Here is a 25668-nt window from a genome sequence, read left to right as displayed (position 1 = left end):
TGATGATTATGACACCGAGTCCCATAAAGGGTCGGGTATGGTATATGATGATTATGACACCGAGTCCCATAAAGGGCTGGGTATGGTATATGATGATATGATGATAACGAATCCCATAAAGGGACGGGTACGGTATATGATAATGTGATGACAAGTCCCATAAAGGGCCGGGTACGGTATATGTATGTAATGATATAATATGATGATGTGAATCAGAACGAACGTTCCTCGGCATTACTATATGATATGTGGATCGAACCGAACGTTCCTCGGCATTACTATATGATATGTGGATCGGATCGAATGTTCCTCGGCATTACTATATGATATGTGGATCGGACCATCGTTCCTCGGCATTACTATATGATATGTGGATCGGACCATCGTTCCTCGACATTATTATATAATGTACGGATTGGGCCATACATTCCTCAGCATATACTTACTATATACATGGATCGGGCTGTACGTTCCACAGCGCTAATAATATATATGTGCTTATGATGACAAAATGATGTAGATGGTACACGGATTCCCCGAATGGGCCGGGCACAGTATGTGAGGGTAATATATATGACTTTCTTTTATACGATGTGAGTACGGTAAATGGTTAAATGTTATACTTTCCCCCTGCATCCCTACACCATTTGTAATTTCCTTATGATGTCTATGCTTTACATACTTAGTACATATGTCGTACTGACCCCCCTTTCTCGGGGAGGGGGGGATGCGTTCATGTCCGCAGGTACAGATACATACTTTGGGGATCCGTCAGTGTAGGAGTTCCACTCAGCAGTTCAGAAGCGCTCCATTGTGCTAGAGCCTAGTTTTGGTATTAACCCTCGATGTATATATTTATTTGTTCATGAGTACGGTGGGGCCCCTGTCCCGCCTTATATTATTGTTCTTACTCTTAGAGGTCTGTGGATATGTATGTGAGTTGTATATGCATGTATGCACAGTGGTGCCTATGATAAGCCTCGCAGGCTTATACGTTATCCTGCCGGTTGATGTGCTATAACTTAAACAGGGGACAGATTTACTTACAGATAGCAGGGATATACGTGAGTACCCAGTTCGGGCACCCGTCACGGCCTACGGGGTTGGGTCTTGACAGACAGACTTGATGCTTATATGTAACTTGTGATTACTTGTACGTTATATCTTGTGATATTGAGCTGTGATCTGAACCTTATTGAACTGTTAGGTTGGGCTGATTTCTGTGCAGGTTGTAGTTATGGAGGTCCAGTTGAGTTGGAAAAGAGTTAGTGTATCCTATTAGATTTACTTAGTTTTGCTAGTTGACTTGCTGGGTACCGTGTTATTTGGTACTCACTTTTGCTTCTACATTTGTGTAGGTTCTAAGCCTAGACTTTGATCATCCGTTCCTCCTGATTATCTGAGGCTTTTAGGGGATTGTGAGAGATAGCTATTTCTATCCAACGGACTCTCAGATTTCCTGTATTTTTATGCTTCACTATATTTGAGAATTGAAGACATATTGAGACTTGCATTTCATTTCAGTCTTGTTTTTCTTTAGCGGCTTGTACATGTGACAACCAATCTTTGGGGTATTTGAGTTGAAAGACTTCTGCTTTTGTTTATTACTTACTTATTTAGATTGTTTCCGCTTTATTTTTCGTAAATGTTGGATTTTTGGTTGATTTGTTTGGTGGAAAAGGACTGGTGTCATCACACCCGGATTCGGATCGTGATAATGGAGGCTGGCATGATAACACCAACTCTGGCCATCTCTTTATATAGGATCGAGCGATGATGTTGCTGAGTATACATATTTTTTGTATGCAGCCTTGCTTTCTGCACCTTTGTTGTGAAGGATCTGTCACTAGTACGAGAAATAGGTGATCTAGCTTCGAATTTGGAGCTTATCGGAGTCTTTGGAGCCAGTTGTTTGGCTGTTCCGCAACATCTACATTTCTCTATCTTTACTTTGTTCTTGTCTTTATCTTCCAGATAGTTTTTTAGTGTTTGAATCTCGTACAGTTATTCTGGAAGCTTTGTACTCATGTCACCAGATTTTGGAATTGTAGTCCATACTTTTTGCATTTCTATTATATTTTATGAAAGCTTGACTTCAAAACTTTACTTTTGCTTTTTTATTTTATTATTATTTTCGCGTTCTGATAGATGTTCGATTATGATGAATGATTGACTTACCTACCAGTGAAATATGTAGGTGCCATTACGACCTTGAATTTTGGATCGTGACAGTTTTCTCTAGATCTTATTTATTAATTAGTAGAGGTTTGATATTTCATTAGGTATTATAAAGTAAGGTCTAGCCCCACGCTCCTTATACTTGTCTTTGTTGAGGATTTTTGTTTATCATTAATAAAAGGCTGCTAGACATGTCTAATGATATAAATTTCCCCCCCCCCCCCCCCACCCCCCCCAAAAAATAAATTATTATTCTTTTATGACGTTGTATATTCTTAAACTAAAGGAAATTTAACAAATGTAAGTCACAAATTCAAAACATTACATTCTATTTTCAACAGGATTATGCTACAGAGCCTAGATATTGGATTCCATAAATATTGGAATGAACAATATTTGTATATCATTTTGAATTTTGCCTTTTTCTCTATTTTTTCATCCATATTTAGAGATTTTTTCCCTTGTTGATTGGTAAGAGGAGAAGGCTTAATGCAGAGAAATCTCTCTGTTGTGTTATTATGTGTACTATTGATTTGTTAATATTGTATGGTTGCATTCTTGTGATTGAATGAATAAATATTGAGTAAAAACTAAGAGGACTTCTTGAATTCCCATGTATTCAAAGTCAATGTATAAAGCATATGCAAAGTGAACTGTTTGATTAGCTGTTTTGTTTTTCCCAATTCGAAAGGATACCTATTTATTTTGCTTGGACTTGTCTATGCTTTTGAACTCTAACTTATGACAATGAAATTAGATTCACAAAACATTCATGAATATTTCTTGTAATGGCTGAGTCCTATTTATCAATGCAACAGATCAAACATTAACATGAATTGAATTTACAATTTTTTGTACTGCTGCTAATCTTATTTCATGCTTCTTTTTATGCCATACACGCAACAAACGTATTGTGTTACCCAATAGAAGTAGTGCCATTAAGCCACACCATACTGTAATTCCAATTTCAATGATCTGACCAAGTGGTTCACGGTCCTTCCTAGGTGTGAGGACGTAAATTGTTATGCCATAAGTGAGTGCTATTGAGGTAACTGTCAACCACATGATAACCATCAAACCCCACATGAAAAGCCTGCGCCTGAAGGGCAATCCACTTATCAGCAGCAAGATTGTGCTGAGAGAGGAGACAAAGGCAATGGTGTTGGCACGAAGGAAATATCGATACGATTTGGGATGAATATAAGACATTACTGATTCCCCAGCTTTATGTGAAGGTATTCCCTGATTATTCAATTCTCCATTAGCTTGCCAAACACCTCCTGGAGGGTTCACTCCAGCTTGGAATGCCATGGTTGCAATCAGTACGGCCACCACCATTATTGTTTCGCGTTTCTTGGAAAGCCAATCGCCTTTTGCTGGGGGCTTTTGGGCCTGATTTCCTCCTAAATATGCTGGTGTTGAAGATACTGGAGAATGGTTATTTCCAGCAGAGTCATTGGGAATTTTGGTACTATGTTGAATGATGGACATTGAAATATCCTTTGCCCTTAAACCTCCAGCTTCTCTAAGACACTCTCCCATGGATAGATCATTCACATCCCTCCGACTCTGTGCTAAAATATCTAATGCTGTATTCCCATTTGCATCCACTGCATTCACATCAATATGATGTGTCTTTAGCAAGTACTTGGCAGTCTGCAAGATTGATTGGTAGGTGGTTTAATTACTACACTGCTTATAAGAAAATGAAGTCAATTAAGGAACAAAATCATACCTCAATTTGCTTATCAGCAACAGCCAAATGCAGAATGTTGTGTCCATCACCATCCTTTGCATTCAAGAACTCATGGTCCCAATCAATCTCCATTAGCACGTTCAGAACCTCCAGCTGATTATGCTTCACACACAAATGCAAAACGTTTTCTCCATTGATTGTCGTTCCTAGAGCTGCACGAGGCCTGACATGTATCAGTTCTTTTATGACTTCAACTCTACCTTTGATGGCTGCAAGGTGGAGAGGATTTCCACCATCGCGATCACGAGCCAGGCACAGTTCAGGATTTACCAACAACAACATCTTGACTATTTGCAGGTGCCCTTTGGCTGAAGCTATGTGAAGAGCAGATGACTTTCGCGAATCCAATTCAGCAGCAAGGTGAGGATTTTGAGCCAGAATTAACCTCACAAATTCGATATGCCCACCCATTGCTGCTATGTGCAAAGGTGTTTCATTGAAGAAAGTTAAGGTAAGTCTATCAAGAATCAAAGAATCTTGTTGAAGTAATTCTTGTAAAGCTCTAACATCTCCTTTAACTGCAGCTTCATAGAGTCTCTTCTCAGTATCCATCTTCCTCTATCAGAATGTTTTTTTACAAACAGAATTGGTTAATCTTATAGTAGTTGCTGATTATTTTCTACTTATTGGATTGATTCATCGTTGGAAAAGTCTTGCATCAAATTTTAGACTTGTTTAAATGATACTATTCACCATGCCTTGAACTAATCTTATCTTATTTTTATGGTCAAGAAATAGTTTTTAAAAAAATAAAAAATGAGAGAGAAACAAGAAAATTGTTATAACCATATTTTTGACTGAAAATGACATTTTCTATTTGTATATACAACACTTCCACGAAACAACCGGGACAAAGAAATAACTATTGCTCGAAGCTACCTAGAATTTTCGTGGTCAACTTTTAAAAAGACTGACTTATGTATCTGGATAACAAGAAAACAGTTTGTTTTGAAATTTCTTTTGCGTTGTAAGTCAGCATCAAAAATGAAAAAGTTGACATATAAATTATGTGCAAGTCAATGTCCAAGTCCATATTGTTGGGAAAGGCAAGCACAAACAAAGGTGCACGACATGGCAAAAGAAGAAGAAAAACCCAAATATAAAACTTCTCTTCTATTTGAACCAAGAGGAGACAAACCAATTCAAGCATAAACAATATTTGGCGCAACGAGCTGTAAAGACCCTGAAGGTCATTTTTGAAATTTTTATAAAATGACCATTTTACACCTCCCTTTAGTTGTCTCCAGTCGTTTCTGATTGGTATCGGTTGTTGGTTTTTAGAAAATCCTATGAAAAGTTAAGTATTTGAAAATTTTGAGTTTTCATAAGCTTTAAGTGTTAAAAAGTGGTATTTGAGGCCAACCGGAGCTACAGATCTCAGAATGGAATTCCGTTGATTCCAGTAGCTCCGAAATGTCAAAATTGTCCTAGGAGAGATTACGGAATCAGTTTTGGAGTTGTAACCAAGATTTGAGGTCTTGAGATGAGAATTTGAGGAATTTTAGGTCAAGGTTTGACTTTGGTGAACTTTTGGAGTTTTGATGCTCGAAATGGAATTCTGAGGACTTCATTGGATTCAGGGGATGGGTTTTGGTTTAGAAGAAGTGGTGGCTGAATTTTTAGAGGTCCCGAGCCCATTTTAGTATTTTAAAGGCCTAAGTTGGTTTAGTTGTGATTTTTCGAGTTCTGGGTCAAGGAGACCTCGAATTCAAATTCTGATGGTTCCATCAGCTCCGTAATGGCCAAATTAGGCTAGCAGCATTGTTGGCATGACTATCAAGGAAATCGATACGAGTTTGGGGCCATTTGGCGCTTTTGATTTTGAAATTTAGCGTATGGTTGACTTTGGTCAACATTCTTGGAAAAAGCGCTCGGATGAAAATTTTAACAGTGCGGTTAGTTTTGAAATATCGAGTTTGGTCTAGAACGACCCTTCATTTTTTTTCCAAAGTTTTCGGTCTAATCCTGAGGCCCGTTGTCGAATTTGGCTTAAAATGACACTTGGATGTGTGATCCACTTTTTATTAAAATGACATTGTATGATAATTTTGAATGCGTCACTGAGTCCGGAATATCGAATTTAGTGGGGTAGTATATCCGGTTTATTTTTATCGGGTTCCAAATGAATTCCGAGGGTCCGTTCGGAGACTTTACATAATGCAAAACCCAGAAAAATCTGGTGCAAAAGTGCAGATTTTTAAATTTTTTCTCTCAACTTTGAACCCTCATTTCTTGAGTTTTTCAAGTCCAAATCTAGTGATTCAAGAGTCTATCTTCAAGAGATTTTCGCAAGGAATCCATTGGTCACTTAAAATCTTGAGGGAAGGGTTTCGATTGAGGTAACATCTTGATTCTAGTTGCTGCAATGTCAATTTTCGAAATTAATGTTTGAATGATTTTGAGAATTTATTTCTTGATCTATATAAACCCAAATTTGACGATTGAAGGGTCTAAGTTCAAGAGAATTTCATAGGAAATCCGCTGGTACACTCATAATCTTGTGGGGAGGCTTCGTGTGAGAAAAAATTACGAATCTAGCTACTATTTTGACCATTTTCGAATTGAAATTATGTGAAATTTTGGAAGATTGTATCTTGATCATTTGAACTCTATTTTTAGTGATTTTTGAGGCTAGATTGTGGGATTTTTTGCAAGGAACGTCATGGTGTAATTTCTTTGGATTGGGAGGGTCTATTTTTTTTCCCCAGAATTCGCTGATCAAGAAGCTGTCATTTTCATCTTTTAGTTCGAATTTTGTGAATTTTGGTTGCATGCTCGTCCCACGTAGTTTCCCAACCCGAATTGTGTTATAGTATTGATTTGTAAGCTTGGAGTGATGTTTAGAACCTATTTTTGGGCTCAAATTTAGATTTTTGAATGCGGATCCCACATTGCCCGTTTTAGACCCCGAAATTGGTCTGTCTCCAAAAATTATGAAATTAGTGTCTAAATAAACATATCAATATTGTACTTTTATTTTTGACAGTGTGGCAGCATTCCGAGACCGTTTGAAAGGGAAAAGCTCCGACACAGTAATTTGGACCTCGCGTGTTCAGCCTACAGGTAAGCTACAGTTTTTCTTTCTTTAGATTGAGATGAAATGTGTGAAAGCATGTTGAAATAGTTGGAATTTGGGTTGGTTAGCTTAATTGTTTATCTTAGGTGTTAGAAATTATGCTTTAGGCTTGTTATCGGGTTTTTCGGATATTTGAAAGCATGCATATCTTACCGTTATTTGTTAGTATTATAAGAAGAGTTGAATGAGAATGTTGTTGATATTGTGGATTATGTTGGCCTTAGTATAGGTTGTAGACCTACTTTAGATGCCCCGACGTCACTCCGGCAGACTTAGATCCTTGTAGAATGGTGTAGCGGGCTAGTGCTTGGTAGTTGACCTTAGCTAGGCGATACCCTTGCTCTTAATAACACCCTCATCTATAACTCGATATAACCATGACTTCAAGATACATCAGCAATACTAGATTTGGTGACCATTTAGCTTCGGCTTTGGCTCAAGTTTTGGCGGCATATCAGTTGACACATTGGGGAGGAGATTCTCATACTGTTGTAGTCTAGTTGGGAAGGATAATATTTGGCAGCATGGGACAAATTATCTATGAGCATCCGGGTACCCAATTTCGGCCTCCGTTCTGAATTATCGGGGAGCATCCGGGTACCCATCCCCAGCCTTTGCCATCTTGCTAGTATGAAGAGCATACGGATACCTAGTCCTGGCCTCGATCATATCGATGTGTTACAGTAAGCATCTGGGTACCCAATTCCGGCCTCGACCGCACCTATGTATTATGGCAAGCATCCGGTTACTCAGTCCCGGCCTTGGCCACGTTGGATATTCGGGTGAGCATCTATTTCCTAGTCTTGACCTCGACCCTTAAGGCACCCCTTATTCGTTGATTCATGGAGATTATGGGTTTAGAAATGACATAGTTCTTTGGTTCCTGACCTCGCACATTCTTGGTTCCTAGCCTTGGTAGTTGTAACTATTTTTTGTACTTAGCGGGCTTGTGAGGGTTCGTTCGGGTTTTTATTTAACTTGCGCACGAGTGTCCCTACTGGGCTTATGGGGGTCTAGTTGGGTATAGTTAGCTGTAGTTCTTGTAGATAGTACTCTTTTCACTTTAGATTCTTATGTTTATTCCTATTTAGGCTTATTCCTCTTTTTCATATTGGTTTCACCTTTTCTGCTCAGTCGGCCTATGATGCCTATTGGGTACCTGTTGTCTTGGTACTCATACTATACTCTACATCTACTTTCATGATGTAGGACCGAGTACCAGCTATTGTCGAGGATAGATCGAGCTTTTTGCAATCAACTTCAGAGACTAGGGTAAGCACTTGGCATTTTTGGATCATTTCTGTCTCCTTCAGTATGGATGACCTGTATTTTGCCTTTTGAGACTAGCCAGTTGTTGTTTATATTTTTGGTCCACTTTCGGGACTTATACTCATCTTTTATGTTTTAGCAGCTCTATACTAGTGACTTTGAGGTTCTGAGAGGGATCTTTAGATGTTTATATCATGTTTTGGTTTACTTCCACTTTATTTTTCTGCTTATCTTTATAATTTGTCTCTCTTATTTAGTTTCTGCCCTCAAACACATGACTTGAAGTTCTGGGTTGATGGGTTGGCTTACCTACTAAAGGGTTATAGTAGGTGTCACCATGACCTGAAGAATCGGATCGTGACACAAGCATATCACCAAAATAAATATAGGAAGGCAAAACTAAATCAACATACGAGACACCAAATTTATGTGGAAAACCTCTTCGGTGTGAATAGTAAAAATCAAAAGGTCAAAGCTTCACTATAACCAACAAGAGTTACAAATGTATTCTCCAAAATAGGCACCAAAGAAGTGCCAAACAATGAGAAACGACAACTACAAGATTAGAACCAAAGAACTAGAGAAGAAAGGAGTAAAAATTACCAAAAATGCAACTACAGTTCACTTTATAAGACTCTGAATCCACCTCTGTCAGTTTCCAATTAAAGATTGAGTTGACAAGAACAAGTTATCCAAAAATCAGCTCAATCAATCAAGAAACGAAGCGGGAATTGCGATTTGAAAATGGTTGCTAGGGCTTGTGTAAAGATCTGCACTCTCTCAATTTTCTCTCTATTGTGGCTGTTGATCTCTCTTGTGAGTTCTGAAAATAAGACCTAGAAAAGTCTTACATATGCACCAAACGAATTGAGCTTATGGAAAAAAGTGGACTAGTCCAAAATTGGTTTTTATTTATCCGTATAGGGAGGAAAGAAGACCAAAATCCAACAATTCTCCTCCTCTCGACTATGTGGAGGAGACCGCTATCCTGACGATCATGCACATTCTTCAAACTTTCCTCTTGGAAAAGTTTTAGTCATCATGTCCGAACCATTATCATCCGTATGAATCTTCTCAAGTTCAAGCAACTTAGAATCCAACACATCCCAAATCCAATGGTATCTCACATCAATGTGTTTAGACCAACCATGAGATGTAGAATTTTTTCCAAGGTGAATAGAACTTTGAATTTCGCAATAAAGCACATACCTCCTGAGCACCACCAAGTTCCCCCAAAAATCTCTTCATCTAGAGCAACTCTTTACAAGTTTCAACAGCAGCAACAAGCTCAGCTTCTGTAGTAGATAGAGCAACACATTTTTGCAACCTAGATTGCCAAGACACAACTCCCCGTGCAAAAGTAGTCAAGTAGCCTAAAGTAGACTTACGAGTATCAACATCATCATCCATATCTGAATCATTGTAACAACAGAGAATAGGCTTTCCTATTACAAAACACAAACTCAGACTAAAAGTGCCACAAAGATATCTCATAATTCACTTTATAGCATTCCAGTACTCTCTTCCTGGATTAGAAAGAAAATGGCTAACAATACCAACAACATGAGCAATATATGATCTTGTACACACCATTGCATACATAAAACTACCAACGGCTGAAGCATAAGGAACTTTCTTCATATCTTCCTTCTCACCATCACTGGAAGAATAATGCTTCGTTCTCAATTTGAAGTGGATAGCTAAAGGTGTATGGACAACCTTAGCTTTGTCCATGTTAAATCTACGAAGTTCTTTCTGAATGTACTTCTCTTGTGATAACCACAACTTCTTGGCCTTTCTATCATGGACAATCTGCATGCCAAGAATCTGCCTTGCTAGTCCCAAGTCTTTCATAGCAAAAGACTTATTCAACTCTTGCTTCAACTTTTGAATCCAACAAGCATTCTGACCAACAACAAGAATGTCATCAACATAAATCAAAACAATGATAAAGTCACTATCATAGAATTTTTGTACAAAAACACAATGGTCTGGAGAAGTCTTCTTGAAACCCTACTTACTCATAAAGAACCAAACTTACTGTACTATTTCTTGGGAGCTTGTTTTATACCATACAAGCTCTTCTTCAATTTGCAAATATAATTCTCTTTTTCCTTGACTTCAACACCTTCTAACTGCTCCATATAAATTTCTTCATCTTAGTCACCATGGAGAAAAGAACTTTTAACATCCATTTGCTCAATTTCTAAGTTTAGACTTGCAGCCAAGCCTAGAACCATGCGAATGGATGACATCTTCACAACTGGAGAAAATATCTCATCAAAATTAACTCCCTTCTTCTGGTTAACTCCTTTCACAACTTATCTAGCTTTGTACCATGGAACTGGGTTTCCATATTCATGTTTCACCCTGAAAACCCACCTGATTTTCAAAGCTTTTCTGTCTTTAGGCACCTTAACCAAATCAAAGGTATGATTATCATGTAGATACTTGATTTCATCTTCCATAGAATCAAACCACTTTTCTTTTTCTTCAATTTTCATAGCCTTGTCAAGACTCTCTGGTTCTCCCTCGTCAGTCAAGAGTACATACTCATTGGAAGGATAACGAGATGAATGTATTTTCTCTCTAGTAGATCTTCTGAGAGAACTCTCTGGAGCAATAATTATAGTTGGTTGCTAACCAACAACAACATCTTGCACTGGAGCATCAACATCATACTGGTCATTCTGAATATAATCACCATCTTCACTATCAACTTGATTTTTATCATTTTGAAGATTTTTTTCAAGTGTAGTAGTCAAAGGAACTGGATCAACATCAACTAAGCTCTCACTACTTTGAGAATGAACTTTCTCAGCTTTTTTAAGATCTTCAATTAATTGGTTTTCAAAGAACACAACATCACGGCTTCTAACAAGTTTCTTATTCTCAACTGGATCAAAGAAACGATAGCCAAATTCATCTTGACGATAACCAACAAAGACACATTTCCTAGTTTTAACATCCAACTTTGACCTCTCATACTTAGGAATATGCACAAAGTCTTTACACCCAAATACTTTAAGAGGATCATAAGAGACATTCTTACCAAACCATACCCTATCAGGGACATCACCAATCAAAGCAACAACAGGAGATAAATTAATAATATAGGCAGTAGTATTAAGTGCTTCTGCACAAAACAAATCTGGTAGCTTAGCATTTTAAAGCATACATTGAACCCTCTCAACTAAAGTTCTGTTCATTCTCTCTGCTAAATCATTTAGCTGAGGAGTCTTTGGAGGAATTTTCTAAGTCCGAATACCCTGCCCTCTATAATATTTATCAAAAGGACCAATATACTCACCACCATTATCTGAGCGGATGTATTTCAATTTCTTTCCTGTCTGTCTCTCAACCAAGGTCTGAAAATTCTTGAACACATCAAGTACTTTGTCCTTGGAATTCAAAGAGTATACCTAGAGTTTGCGAGAATGATCATCAATAAAAGTCACAAAGTAAAGTGCACCACCATGAGACCTTACCTTAAAAGGAACACAAAAATCAGAATGTACCAACTCCAGTAAATCAAGCTTTCTTGAAGGCGAATGACTTTGAAAAGAAACTATTTTCTCTTTACCGTTTAAGCAATGAACACACTTCTTCAACTTTGTTTGTTTCACTCCATAAAGCAATTTTTTCTTAGACAAATTATCAATCCCCTTCTCGCTCTTATGACTCAGCCTTCTATGTCATAACTCTGATGAAGAATCATTCTCCACCAAGTTTACTGAGCCTCTAGAAATGGAACCCTGAAATACATACAGGTTAGACAACTTGTCACCTCGAGCCACAATCATTGAACCTTTAGCAAGCTTCCACTGGCCAGCACCAAGGGTGTTAACATAACCCTCATCATCAAGGTTTCCTATAGAAATCAGATTCAAGCTAACATCTGGAGCATGCCTGACATTGTTGAGAACTAGTCTCGAACCATTGTTACTTTCCAAACAAACTGTGCCAATGCCAAGTACATCAACCTCATTATCGTTGCCCATTTTCAACATTCCAAAATTACCTAGAGTGTAAGAAGAAAATAATTCCTTCTTTGGCGTGACATGAGAAGTAGCACTATAATCCATAAACTAGATAGACTAACCACAAACAAGATTAATGGCATTTTCACCACAAGTAACAAGAAGATCATCCTTAGCAATAATAGAAACATGATTTTCATTATCGCCATCTTTCTTATATTGTCTCATAGCTCTCTTGTACCTGTAGCAATATTTCTTAACATGCCCATTCTTGTGGTAATAATCATATTTAATATTCTTGTACTTAGACTTTGACTTACTTCTACTCATTGTGACCTCTAAACTTGCTTCTCCCCTTGTCTTCAGTAACCAAAACATCGGAGTGTGAAACTGAAAATGATGAGCCTTGAGATCTTCTTTTCATCTCTTTATTTAAAACGCCACTCTTAGCATATACCATAGTTACAATACCACCAAGAGCAGAATTAGTCAAAGAAACTTGAAGAGTTTCAAAAGAATCTGGCAGAATATTAAGAAGCCAGAGTACTTGTATTTCTTCATCAAACTTTACACCTATTTTAGACAGCTGGTCAAGGACACCCTGAAAATTATTTATATGATCATAAATAGGATTTCCCTCTTTATAACTGATATTCATCAATTATTTCAGTAGTAATAACTTGTTATTGTCAGTCTTCGAAGCATAAAGTATCTCAATCTTATCACATAAACTTCTAACATGTGTCTCATTCACAATGTGATTTCTAACATTATCTTCAACTCATTGTCTGATAAAGCCATAAACCTGTAGATGCTCTAATTCTCAATTCTCATCATTCATAGACTCAGGTTTATTAGAAGCAAACATATGTAAATGCATTTTCTTGACAAATAGAAGATCTTTCATCTTATCTTTCTAAATATGATAATTGCTACCATTCAAATACACCATCTTGCTCATATTTGACTCCATCATTCAAATAGAAAATCAACAACAACTCAATGCTCTGACACCACTTTGTTGGAAAAGGCAAGCACAAACAAAGGTCCATGACAGGGCAATAGCGGGAAAAAAAACTAAAATATTAACCTTCACTTCTATTTGAACCAAGAGGAGACAAACCAATTTAAGTATAAACAATATTTAATTTGGGGCAGCAAGCATATCCCCAAAATAAATATAGCAAGGCAAAACTAAATCAACGTACGAGACACCAAATTTACGTGGAAAACCTCTTCGGTGTGAAGAGTAAAAATCAAAAGGTCAAAGCTCCTCTATAATCAACAAGAGTTACAAATGTGTTCTCCAAAATAGGCACCAAAGAAGTGCCAAACAATGAGCAACGACAACTACAAGATTAGCACCAAAGAACTAGAGAAGAAAAGAGTAAAAATTACCAAAAATGCAACTACAGTTCACAATCAGAAATATGGAACTACAAGACTCCGAATCCACCTCTGTCAATTCTCAATCAAATATAAAGTTTAGAAGAACAAGTTATCCAAAAATTAGCTCAATCAGACAAGAAATAAAGCGAAAATCGCAATTTGAAAATGGTTGCTAGGGTTTGTGCGAAAATTTGCATTCTCTCACTTTTCTCTCTATTGTGACAGCTGATCCCTCTTGTGAATTATGAAAATAAGACATGGAAGAGTCTTACATAGCACCATAAAAAATTGGGCTTATGGACAAAATGGACTAGTCCAAATTGACCTTTTATTTATCCACATAAAAAGAGAAAAAGACCAAAACCCAACACAAATAAAGTGTAAATACACAGGGTTCATTCTTGACTAATGACAGCAAAGGAAGAGATATATAGAGGCGGGGGTGTATTATTATCTATCAACTACTAGTAATTTATTAGTATTGAAACAGAAAATGATTCTAAATTAATTTTAATTGTTGATGGAATTTGAACATTCAACACGATATTATCAACTTTGTTTATGCATGAATATAGAGTATTAGCCCCCCTATATACCAGGTAAAACAATTTGACCAGAAATATTTTGTACAGAGGAATCTTTTATTATATTAGAAAGTACACATACGTCTCCTAGGATTTTAGTTGGAAAAATTACTTGAGTAAGTTCTTTTTAATAATTAATTATTAATTTTAGCGATATTTTTTTATTTATTATCATTTATAACAATACATAGCAATTATTATGATAAGTTTGTACTATGTATTAAAAGTGAATCATGCATGTGATATAAATATATTATAAGTTTTTTTAAAATATATTATGTTTACTTTGTAAAAAATCAATACAATGTATTATAAGTATATTAAAGTGTGTGATAAATGTATTATTCATCAATAAAATTTATATTATAAGTGTTTTATAAATTGTTCTCTTTAATATGTATTAAAATTATATTATAAATGTTTACTGAAAATAAAAATGTTATTACTATAAATGATAACTATTTTCTTAATATAGTATATCTATGTAAGTTTTTCATTTTAGTTTATAACACGGGGAAATCACCTAAATGTACAATATTCAAAAAATATTTACACATAGAGCAACATAATTATTTTAACCATATATAGCAAATTATTTAAATTAAATTAAGTACGGTCCTTATGCTTCTAAAACTCTCACCTCCTATTTTTTCTTCCCTTGTTTCTATTCAAATTTGCTACACCAATATTCTCTCCAATCTTCTCACCTATAATTTTCTCCAAAATTAGGGCAATACTTACCTTCATAGCTTCTCAACCACAGCTTTCTACAATATTAATACTCCAATTTTGGAATTAAGTGATGTGTATTCGGTGGTTATTGCAGAAGAATGGCAAAATTTAGGTGAATGCAGATTTGAATAAGTTGAAGAATATTGTGATTTCTGAGTAGAGATCTGTGATTACTTAAAGGTTTGAATGGTTGAATGTTTAATTGTTTGAAGGTTTGAATTAGATTTCATACCTAATTCATTAGCGATACATGATTTGTATTCAGTTGTGATTCAATATGAAAGTTTATTTTTATTTCTATGTTTATCACAATTACTTGTTTACTTGTTTAATGTATGTGTAATACAGTTTTTGTTCAAGTTTAATTCATTTTTTGTGGCCTACAGATCACTAAAGGTTGGTTTCATTAGATACAAATTTCATTTATGTCTAATTCTCTTCTAATGCAAGTTTAATGTGTATGTAATACGTTATTTGTTCAAGTTTGATTCATTTTTTGTGGCCTACACTAATGGTTGGTTTCATTAGATACAAATTTCATTCATGTCTAATTATCTTCTAATTCAAGTTTAATGTGTATGTAATATGTTTGCTATTCAAGTTTGATTCATTTTTGTGGCCTACAGAGAAGACTGGTTTCATTAGCTACAGGTTTCATTGGTCTCTAATTCTCTTCTAATTCAAGTTTAATATGTGTGTAATTTCTTTGTTGTTCAACTTTAATTCCTTTTTGTGGCATACAGATCACTGAAGGTTGGTTTCATTAGATACATGTTTTATTCGTGTTTAATTCTCTTCTAATTCAAGTTTAATGTGTGTATAATACCTTTGTTGTTCAAGTTTAATTCATTTATGTAGCCTACAGATCACTGATTGTGCTACTTTTCTTCAATGGCCAATGGGATTCTAGCAAAAAGTATATTAATTACTTGGCAGATGGTGTGTTGATAAATCCCGATTCATCATTTGCTAGCCTCGTTTCTATGATTGTTTCTCAATTGTCAATAGATACATCAACAAGTAAAGTTAAAATCAGATATAAGATTGATGAAATGTCTCCTCCAATGCAAATTCATAATGATATGGGAGTAAAAGTGTATATTGAAAGCAAAAAGAAACATAGAGATATGTCAAAAATAAATATATCCTTACCATTGCACTAAAAAGACATTCCATTCTTAAACACTTCGAATTCAAGACATTGAGATCAAGCTCAATATGGTAAGACTCAAACTCAAGTTAGTTTATACTATTGATTGTCTATTAATAATTATTTTTCAACAGCTATTCAATACAACGCCTCAGAGAAAAGTGTAGTTGAAATTTACGCGCTTCAAGCATGAATAAATCTCAAATGTTTGCTATTAGATATTTTGAAAGTGAACACACGTGTTTGTTGCTACATAATTTATTATCGGAAAGAGAAGCAACAAAGACAGTTGTTGGGAGTATTATTGTTGCCAAACATATTGATTCAGATGCCAACTACACACCAATAGATATACAAAATGACATGTTACAGGAATATGGTGTGCGGCTCACATATATGCAAGCTTGGAGAGTTAAAGAAAAAGCTCTTGAGTTAGTCTGAGGTGATCCAGCTCTATCATATGCAAAGTTGCCAAGTTACTTTCACATACTAGAGGCAACTTACCCTGGTTCTTATATAAGATTGCACAAATAAGAGGATAACCATTTTCTATATGCATTTGTAGCTCTGTTTACATCGATAAAAGAATGGGAGTATTGTAGACCAATTGTAGTTGTTGATGGAACTTTTCTAAAAGGAGCATACAAAGGGATAATGCTAACAACTAATACCTTAGATGCAGTAGGTCAGGCTTTTCGAATACAATACTAATGCTTCTATAAATGAAATTCTAATTTGTATTAAAAGTCCGCACAATGTATTAAAAGTGTATTACACATGAAATAAAAATATATTAAAAATATATTAAACATTATACTTGATGCAGGGAGTATACTGCCGCTTGCTTATGCCATTGTTGATTCAGAGAATGATGCATCTTGGAGGTGGTTTTTTGAACAATTCAGAGAGGCATTTGGTCAAAGATTAGAGATGTGTATCTTTTCGGATAGGCATGCAAGCATTATTAAGGCAACTTCAACTATCTATGATGAAATACCTCATTTCGCATGTATATGATACTTGTTTCAAAACATAATAAAAAACTTCAGAAAGAGTCAGCAAAAGGTAATGGAATTGTTCTACTCTATGGCAAAAACATACACCACGGTAGAGTTTAATCAACATATGACAATTGTTGAGAAGATAGACAAGAAGATTAAAGACTACTTGCTGAACATTGGATACAGCAAATGGTCACGTGTTCATGATCAGGTAAATAGGACTTGGATGATGACATCAAACATTGCAGAATCAGTCAATTCAAGAACAAGACATGTCAAAGTTCTTACAGTCTTGCACCTCCTAAAATTCATGAGACAACTTGTTTAAAAATGAAATAACAATAACAGGTCAAAGACAATATTTTTAGGATTTTACCTTGGGAAAAAGTATAAAAAAATTCTATAACGTAACAAAACTGCATCAGAGAAACTAAGAGTATGGTATCTGTAAATTTCTTTTTGCTAATATTTTTTCTTCTGATTCACATGTAACATCTCTCTTGCTTATATTTCTTCTTATTTTTCATAGGTTAGGGAGACAAATGAATATGTGTATACAGTACTTGATGGCATTACATGATTCACGATATGTCTTCAACAACGTACATGCAGTTGTGAGAGATTTCAATTGGATGAGCTGCCATGTCCACATGCTTTGGCTGTTTTAACAATAAAACACACTGGTTATGAAAAATATTGCTTTGATTACTACACAAGAGGGAATTTATTGTTGACATACTAGTTTCAGTTAAATTCCATCCCAGTTAAAAGCACATGGAATATACCAACACACGTTCTTGAAGAGGTTGTACTTCTACCACTTGGAAAGAGACCTCCTGGGAGGCCAAAATATAAAAGACACACGCAATTGAGAGAAGATGGATTCAAAAAATCAAAAATAACATGCAACAATTGTGGACAACAAGGTCACAACATGAAGACTTGCAAGAATGTTAGGCCTTTGGATTAAGAATAAAGAATGACATTTGAAATAAAGAATAAACTCTGTTTGTTTTAGGTCATTAGTTTGCTACAAGAATTCAGTTTTTAGTTCAAGTTTAATTCATTTTTTGTGGTCTATAGATCACTGAAAGCTTTTTCATTAGCTACAATTTTTATTCGTGTCTAATTCAAATTTAGTGTGTATGTAATTCATTTTTAGTTTAAGTCTAATTCATTTTTGTGTTCTATGAATTACTAGAGGCTTTTTCAATAGCTACATTTTTCATTCGTGTCTAATTCTCTTCTAATTCAACTTTAGTGTGTATGTAATTCACTTTTGTGTTTCTATAGATCACTGAAGACTTTTTCATTATCTACACTTTTCATTCGTATCTAATTCTATTCTAATTCAACTTTAATATGTATGTAATTTATTTTTCATTCAAGTTTAATTCATTTTTCATTCAAGTTTAATTCATAATGCAGGTTTCAGTTTGATAACACTACTGAAACACTTTAACATTAACGTCGCTATGTGTTGCATTATAAAAAAAGAAGAAGATTATTTTACATGAAAAAAAACTATATTAAAAGTTTATTTTACATGAATAAAAATTATCTTAAAAAAAAGCAAAAAACAATCTTTAAAACCTAACTAATACATCAGCTACAAACTGTTTTTAGACAACATAGTTTTCATAGACATTTTAACTAATATAACTACATTTATTTATTTATGTGGTCTTTCGTCTTCACTTTGAAGGTTACTCTTTTGCTTCTTCACTGCATATTCCCATAGTAGAGCCCCAAACCTCTTTCAAAGGCTGTCTGCACTTAGTTGTTGATTTGCAATATTCTGGTCATTGTTCACTAATTCTGCAAATGCACCCACAAAAACTCCACAGTCCTTACAAAATTTAAAATATAAAATCATTATAAAAATAATATTGAGTTTAATAAGACCAATACAAAAAATAGTATTTATTTGATAAACAATTAAACTTACAATGAATCTTCTTGTTGTCCATGAATTCCTTCAGTTATGAACTTAGATTCAATGAGCTAAAAATCATTTTTTCATTGTATTTAGGTGATTTTTTCAATTCAGAACGCTTATCATAGAACTTGACCACACTCAAGTAGTGTGGTAAAATCAATGAAATCATGCCAATAACGTTTTGAGTCAAACAATTCTCCCTCCCTCTAGCCGGAAATGAATCATACACCTTCAAAGACCTTTCAACAATATCAAACACAACAAAAATCCAATGATAATCCTCTTTAATGTTTACTGGAAAGAGAACATAATCCACTTTGTCCCATGGGGTGCTTGCCAACAAACAACATCCGCATATATACTCAGCAATAGCATCTGAAGCTTTGATTCCAAATTTTTTCTTATTTTCATGAGCTTCATAAAGTTGAAAATAAGATTGAGCAATCTTTGTTTTGAATAGACAATCAATAATTGTAAATCGAACATTATTGTTGGTTTCATACTTCCCTTTCTTTCTAATATAATAAAAAATAACGTCAAGATGCTGCAAAAGATTAAAAATGATGTCAAGTGTCAAATAATACTTCAAATCTGTAGCAAGTGTCAATTCAGTGAGCTCATTAAAGCTTGTCCAGAAAAATGAGAGAAGAAGTTGATTCAGAAAAATGAGAGTGTTCAACTGGAGTTTACATAACTAACCTCATCATTCCATGCTTGACCAGAATGTGCCAATTTGAAAAAATATTCTTTTGCTTGTACATTGCAAACACCTAATTCAAATGCTGGCTTAAGGACATTAACAACATCTGGGTACGATTTCTTTCTCCTTTAAAGCATAAAAAATAAAATTTTCAATCAGTTAACTTATTTAAACTAAAGAAAATTTTTGACATATAAAATAACAAACATAAATAAATTACCTCTATTTTGTACCCGTATAAAGCCACGAAGTGAATGAATATATTAAATTAGATTCATCATCTACTTGATTACATGTGAAAAAGGATGTTTTATCTCAAATAGTTGACATGTTACACATAAAGTCCCTTCAGATTCAAAATGTTGTATATAAGGAGATTTCATTGACTTTCCTGGAATTTTTTTTCTTGCACGCTTCTTCGGTTTCGCTTTTTTTTATTTTCATCAACAACGGCTTTCTTTTTCTTTTTGTTCTTTTCAATAGTGGCTGCCTTTTTCCTTTTATTTTCCTCAACAGTGGCTTTGTTTCTTAGATATGATGCTTCTGCCTTACGGATTTGGGAAAAATCTTCAGCACATAACATGAAGTCATCAAGCGTTTGAGAAATTTTTTGACAACCCTTTGCCGCATCGGCATCCGTAGACGCACCACAATTTAGTTCACCTTTGTTAGCTGTACTACTATTAGGTTGCACCTCAACTGAATTAAGATCAGTAGCCTCTTCTTCTATATACAAAATAAATCTTTTAGTAATGCATTAAGGGAGGATAGGTAGAATAATTAGAGATCAAAGAAGTTTATTTGAACTTTCAAAATAAAACTAATAGCATTTATATCAGCAATAACCTCAAATAAAACTTGTTCAATAGCAATTCCTGCAACATCTTCATCTGTACATAATATGAACAATTTAAAAAAAGTTGAATGAAAGTATATGAAATGTGTATTATATTTGTATTAAACCCTTCATTACCAATTTTGCTTTTAGAATTTCCAACAGTAGCAAATTTAACGAAAGCTTTAAACACTTGAGATTTTTCATGCTGAGTTGATTCTACAACTTGAGTTTCATGCCCTCTCGACACATGTATTGATGCATCAACACAAGGAGACAATGCTGTGTGTAATATAAATATATTACAAGAAAAACATGTTAATAAAAAATTCAAGCTTAAATTACAACTTAGATAAGTAAAAACTCTAAATAGTAAATAAACTACTAGTTAACTCCCTGCCAGCAAGCAAAACAAGATATTATAGATGTATTAAAAATATAAAAGAACCTCCATTGAAGTCTAATCCACCCAAAAATGTCTCGCCAGCCTTTTTGTTAGATGGTTCCCTCGATTTTTGTGTAAAAGAACTGTTGATGTCTCTATTAGCAAACAACAAAGAAACATCCTTCAATAATTATTTGTTGGAATTTATCACAAATTCTTTCATTTGAATAGATTGTAAGTCTATCTTCTCTTCAAGAGCTTTGTGATTTTCATTCGCCTTGTATATAATCAAATATAACACAAATATTAGAATAACAGTTTTGAAAAAGCTAAAGCCTAAAGCCAAGTTAGCTTATACCCTTACAAGTTCTTTTCTCAACTGTATAACCTCTCTGGTCAACATATCTAGACTATGCTTTTGATCCTTTTTGCTCTAATTTCAAGATTTCAGAATGGTAATCACAAGGTTCAGGAAGCCTCAATTTAGATATCTCATCTTCACTTGCCACTATATTCTCAAACTGAAATTAAAATATAGAAACAAATATATGTATTAACTTGAGTTGAACTAATATATATATGTGCCATAAATTATATTAACTTTGTATAGATACCTTGCATTTCGTAGGCATGAAGATGTCATTTTCAATATGCTTTTGCCAAGGACTTTTAGCAATTGTTTTCCACCTCAAAATTCTTGGAATAGAACCAGAAATTCAAAGAGGTAAATCTTCATCGACTCTAGAACAACACTCAAAAATCCAAATTTGAAGGGCAAGAGGCAATCCACCTAATCTATAATACTGATTTGTTGAATTAAGTTTGTGCCTCACATTATCAAGAAACTTCTTGTAGACAACTAAACCCCATGGGTAAGAATTGAATTGTCCACTTTCCACAAGGTAGAAATCTCTATTACTAATTGATATTCATTGTTCTCATATGAGAACAAAAAATTATTAATAAAGAACAAAATAGCTAGTAAAATGGCGAAATCATCATCTATTAATTTTTTTGATAAAAACAACTCGTGTAGATGATTCTTTTGAACAATGATTTGTTTAGGAAAATAATTGTTTAACAACCGACAAGGAGAATCTGGAACATTAATAGAGCAACCATGACTAACACAATTTAAGACTGTAATTAATCCAAATTCCCTAAGCCCGAAAAATAACCTCTTCTCATTTAATTCAACAGCAAACACATCATCTGGTCTGTATTTTAAATCTCTGTTCATAAGGTAATGAATAAGTGTGTGGAGGTCAAGAAAGTAACCGAAACAAGTATTCCTAAACAACTCGAGTTCTTTTTCAGATAAAGAAAATTTTATTTTCACAATCACATCATGATTAGTATATAACGACTACCTACTTGAAGAATACAAAATATCTGGATGTCACCAGAATTTATGATTCTGCATATAATTAATATCAATCTATCTGAAACATCTCAAAAATTTCTATGCCAAGATTCGAACCATTCTTTTTAGGCGTTTAGGATTGAACTCGATGACTTTTAGTTATATTTATGAGTTAGGATAAATTCCTAAGTATTTTAAGAGTATTAGATGTGTTTTAGGGTAATACGGGATATCTAACACCAAGCCGATTCCAAAAAAATTTTATCGGCTAAGTTTCCGAATGAGTTCATATAAGGATCAACTTCAAACGACCATATCTCCTAGAATATAACAAATTGGGTGGCCCATGAATCTTCTTTCCAACACCTCTATGATTGCATTTTTCTGAGTTCGGAGTCAAAAGTTATGCTTAGTTGATCAGAGAGGTCCGCGACAAGTCCGCGTCGCGGACCTGCAATGAACTTTGACAATTTTTTCCAGATTTCATTTTTTGTCAACCAGAAAGGTGCGCGACACGTCCGCGTAGTGGACCTGTCACAGAAATTTCCAATTTTCTATATTTTGTAAGAATATTTTGGGAAAAATACCTAATATCCATATATACGAACTTGGACGCGTTTTGGGTCATTTATTTTCAGTCTTTCCCCTCCAAAGAACTTTAATCTTCATCCTCATCTCTCTCAAATCATCCCCTCCAATTTTTCTATCAAACTCAAAGGATTCAAGGCTCCTCATTGAAGACCAAGAATCAAGTTTTCTTAAAGTTTCACTCTAAGGTATGTGGGTTTTTATTCATGGGTTCTTCCACCCATGGAGCCCAAATATTTTCTCAACTTAGTATATCAATTTTAAATGATGAAATCTTATGGGATTGCACATGATGGTTCCAAATGCATAGATTATGGTATATTTTAAGTTTATTTACTCCTATTGATTTATGTGTATATCGACTCTTAATTTCAAGTGATGAATTTTTATGGATTTTCATACTACGATGCCAAATGCATAAATTGTTGAATATTTGAAGTTTATTTACCTATATTGACTTATGTTGATTCCTATTTACATGAAATGGATGGATTATCAGTGTTCTTATATGAAAGTTTGAAAGATAGTTTTAAAGTGCATATGGTGGGTTATTTTTAAGATGTTTGATTGGATGCATTCATATCACTCTTATGCATATAAGTATCCTTTAAATGTATTTAAAAGTCTTTTTGAAATGAACCCACCTAGTTTCCTATGATAAAGTAAAGTTGAAATGAATTTTGACTCCAATGAATGTTATGAAGTAAATGCTTATGAAGGGGAGTCTTTATGAAATGATTGATTGATGAAAGGGCTTCTTAGCCAAAGTAAGGTTTCAATGTGAAAGGACAATTCTAACATTGAATCAAATGAAATGTTTAAGGTTATGATATGACATATATGACATCCCTATAGGCCGTCAACGCTTTTGAACATTTTTCCGAAAAGGAAGATCTGATTAGCATGGTACCCGAAATACCATCACTAATTGTAGACCTAATTCTTATAAATCAAGGTTCATTAGTAAAACGATAAATAGGGCATGACAGCCATGATGATATTATAAACCAAAGGTTTTAATGAGCTATTTCATGGAATGATGATTTTATGTTAAAGTTATATAAATGCTTATTTTATTATGATATTTAAATGTTATTCTAATGAGAGCTTACCTAGCACCGAGTTGGACTAGAGGCGAATACCCACGTCCCAGAACTACATGCCACCATAGGTATAAAAAAGATAGAGGAGAATACCCAATCTCTAAGAGGTGAGTACCCGAATATCAAAGCTTAATGGTGAGTACCCGAGTCTAAGAACTAGGGGTGAGTACCCGGTTTACACAATTGCTTAGTGGATCCACTTAGGCATGACGGAGTCTACCTTGACAAGTAGTCTCCGCCTTTTCCTTCGGTGTAGGGGTAACATCGGGACTCCATGTTATAGCTTACATGGTTTATGTCGGTTAACGGTCGCTCTCACAAAGGTACAAGGTCCCTCTTCCAATATTTAAGATATATCATATAATATCTACTATGTCTATCACAAAGCAAAGTATATGCTCTCACAAAGCTATAGATTCTTTTCAAAAGGTTTATGGTATATTTATTTACGATTAATGGTATTTTGCAAGTATATGATTTCTTATAATAACTCATGATTTCCTCTATAATGTTTAAGTTTCTTTTATGATTCATGATGGTTTCTATATTTTATTGACTAAGCTTCATAACTCCAAATTGTATTTCAAATGAATACAAGGTTCTAGCATGGTACATTGTATCACCTTATTGTATAATGATATATTGCATAGCATGCTCACATACTTAGTACATTCAAAGTACTAAGCATACTTTTGTCTACATGACATCACCATGTAGTAATCGACGTCGCTCTCCGACCTCCTCCACGTGGCTAGCTCGAATTAGTTTAAAGATTGCTTGTGGTGAGTTCCCATGGTTCGGGAACAATATCCTTGTTAATTTAAGCTTACGTTATGTAGAACATTAAGACTTTTATTAAGGCATTTCTTGGCACTTATTTTGAGGGTGAGCTAGGGACATGTGTTAGCCTCCGCCAAGTCTTTAATGTAGAAGGTATGGTTGGACATAGAAAAAGATGTTATGTTGTCTTTGACTCTTATTAAATGTGAAGATCCTTAGTCCCTACATCCCTTTTGTTTTTCGCTTGATTTGTTTATCATTACCAATGAAATGCTTAATGAATGCTAAGAGGCTTGGGTGAGGTACCTCCGGGTGTCTCATTCGCCGTGTCACATCTAGGCCCTAGGCTTGGGTCGTGACACTATCACTATAAATAATTATATCTTAACATGAATCCTCAAATAGAGCTTAAAGGATATGTGAGATTTCAAGGAAAGAAAAGTAGCTTTATCTGTGTTAATATTAGCTAGTGAAGAAGTATGGTGATGAAGCATAATGAAAACTGCAAAAGAAAATAGAAGATTGCAAATTCTACCATGACTGTTTTTATATTGAAATGTGTTTATATGACAATAATTTATAATACAAAACAATGATCTTAGAAGATCTATTTATTGATATCAAATCTGCCTTTGGTCTTAAGCTCAAGAATAAGATAAGATAAATACAAAAGATTAAGGGATTATGAATCTAACGTAAGAAGTGATTTCAAAACAGAGAAATTGCACTCGACAATAAATTAGAATTTATCAAACTACACTTGATTTAAAGTGACCATACAGAGATACTGTAGAGTGTAGATATATAAAAAGGAGCTAGTCATGCAATAGTTATACATCTAAAGATTTCTTCAGCAATCA

General features: G+C 34.5%; 2 protein-coding genes and 1 pseudogene across 2 annotated transcripts; all 3 read right to left on the bottom strand.

The window, feature by feature from the left end:
• Positions 1-2820: 2820 nt before the first annotated feature.
• Positions 2821-4649, bottom strand: LOC129901372 (ankyrin repeat-containing protein At5g02620-like). The gene is made up of 2 exons (XM_055976524.1): positions 3914-4649; positions 2821-3834 (listed from the first exon to the last, which is right to left on the bottom strand). The coding sequence occupies exons 1-2, from the start codon at positions 4484-4486 to the stop codon at positions 2998-3000; spliced, it is 1410 nt and encodes a 469-aa protein (XP_055832499.1). The 5' UTR covers positions 4487-4649; the 3' UTR covers positions 2821-2997.
• Positions 4650-12376: 7727 nt separating this feature from the next.
• On the bottom strand, positions 12377-12917 carry LOC129899979 (uncharacterized). Its single transcript, XM_055974973.1, has 2 exons — positions 12717-12917; positions 12377-12619 (listed from the first exon to the last, which is right to left on the bottom strand). The coding sequence occupies exons 1-2, from the start codon at positions 12915-12917 to the stop codon at positions 12377-12379; spliced, it is 444 nt and encodes a 147-aa protein (XP_055830948.1).
• Positions 12918-18787: 5870 nt separating this feature from the next.
• On the bottom strand, positions 18788-21606 carry LOC129898560 (uncharacterized; annotated as a pseudogene).
• Positions 21607-25668: the final 4062 nt, after the last annotated feature.

The sequence above is a fragment of the Solanum dulcamara genome, chromosome 8, assembly GCF_947179165.1.
Source record: "Solanum dulcamara chromosome 8, daSolDulc1.2, whole genome shotgun sequence".
Classification (NCBI taxonomy): Eukaryota; Viridiplantae; Streptophyta; class Magnoliopsida; order Solanales; family Solanaceae; genus Solanum; species Solanum dulcamara.
This window is presented reverse-complemented; position numbering and strand designations above follow the sequence as displayed.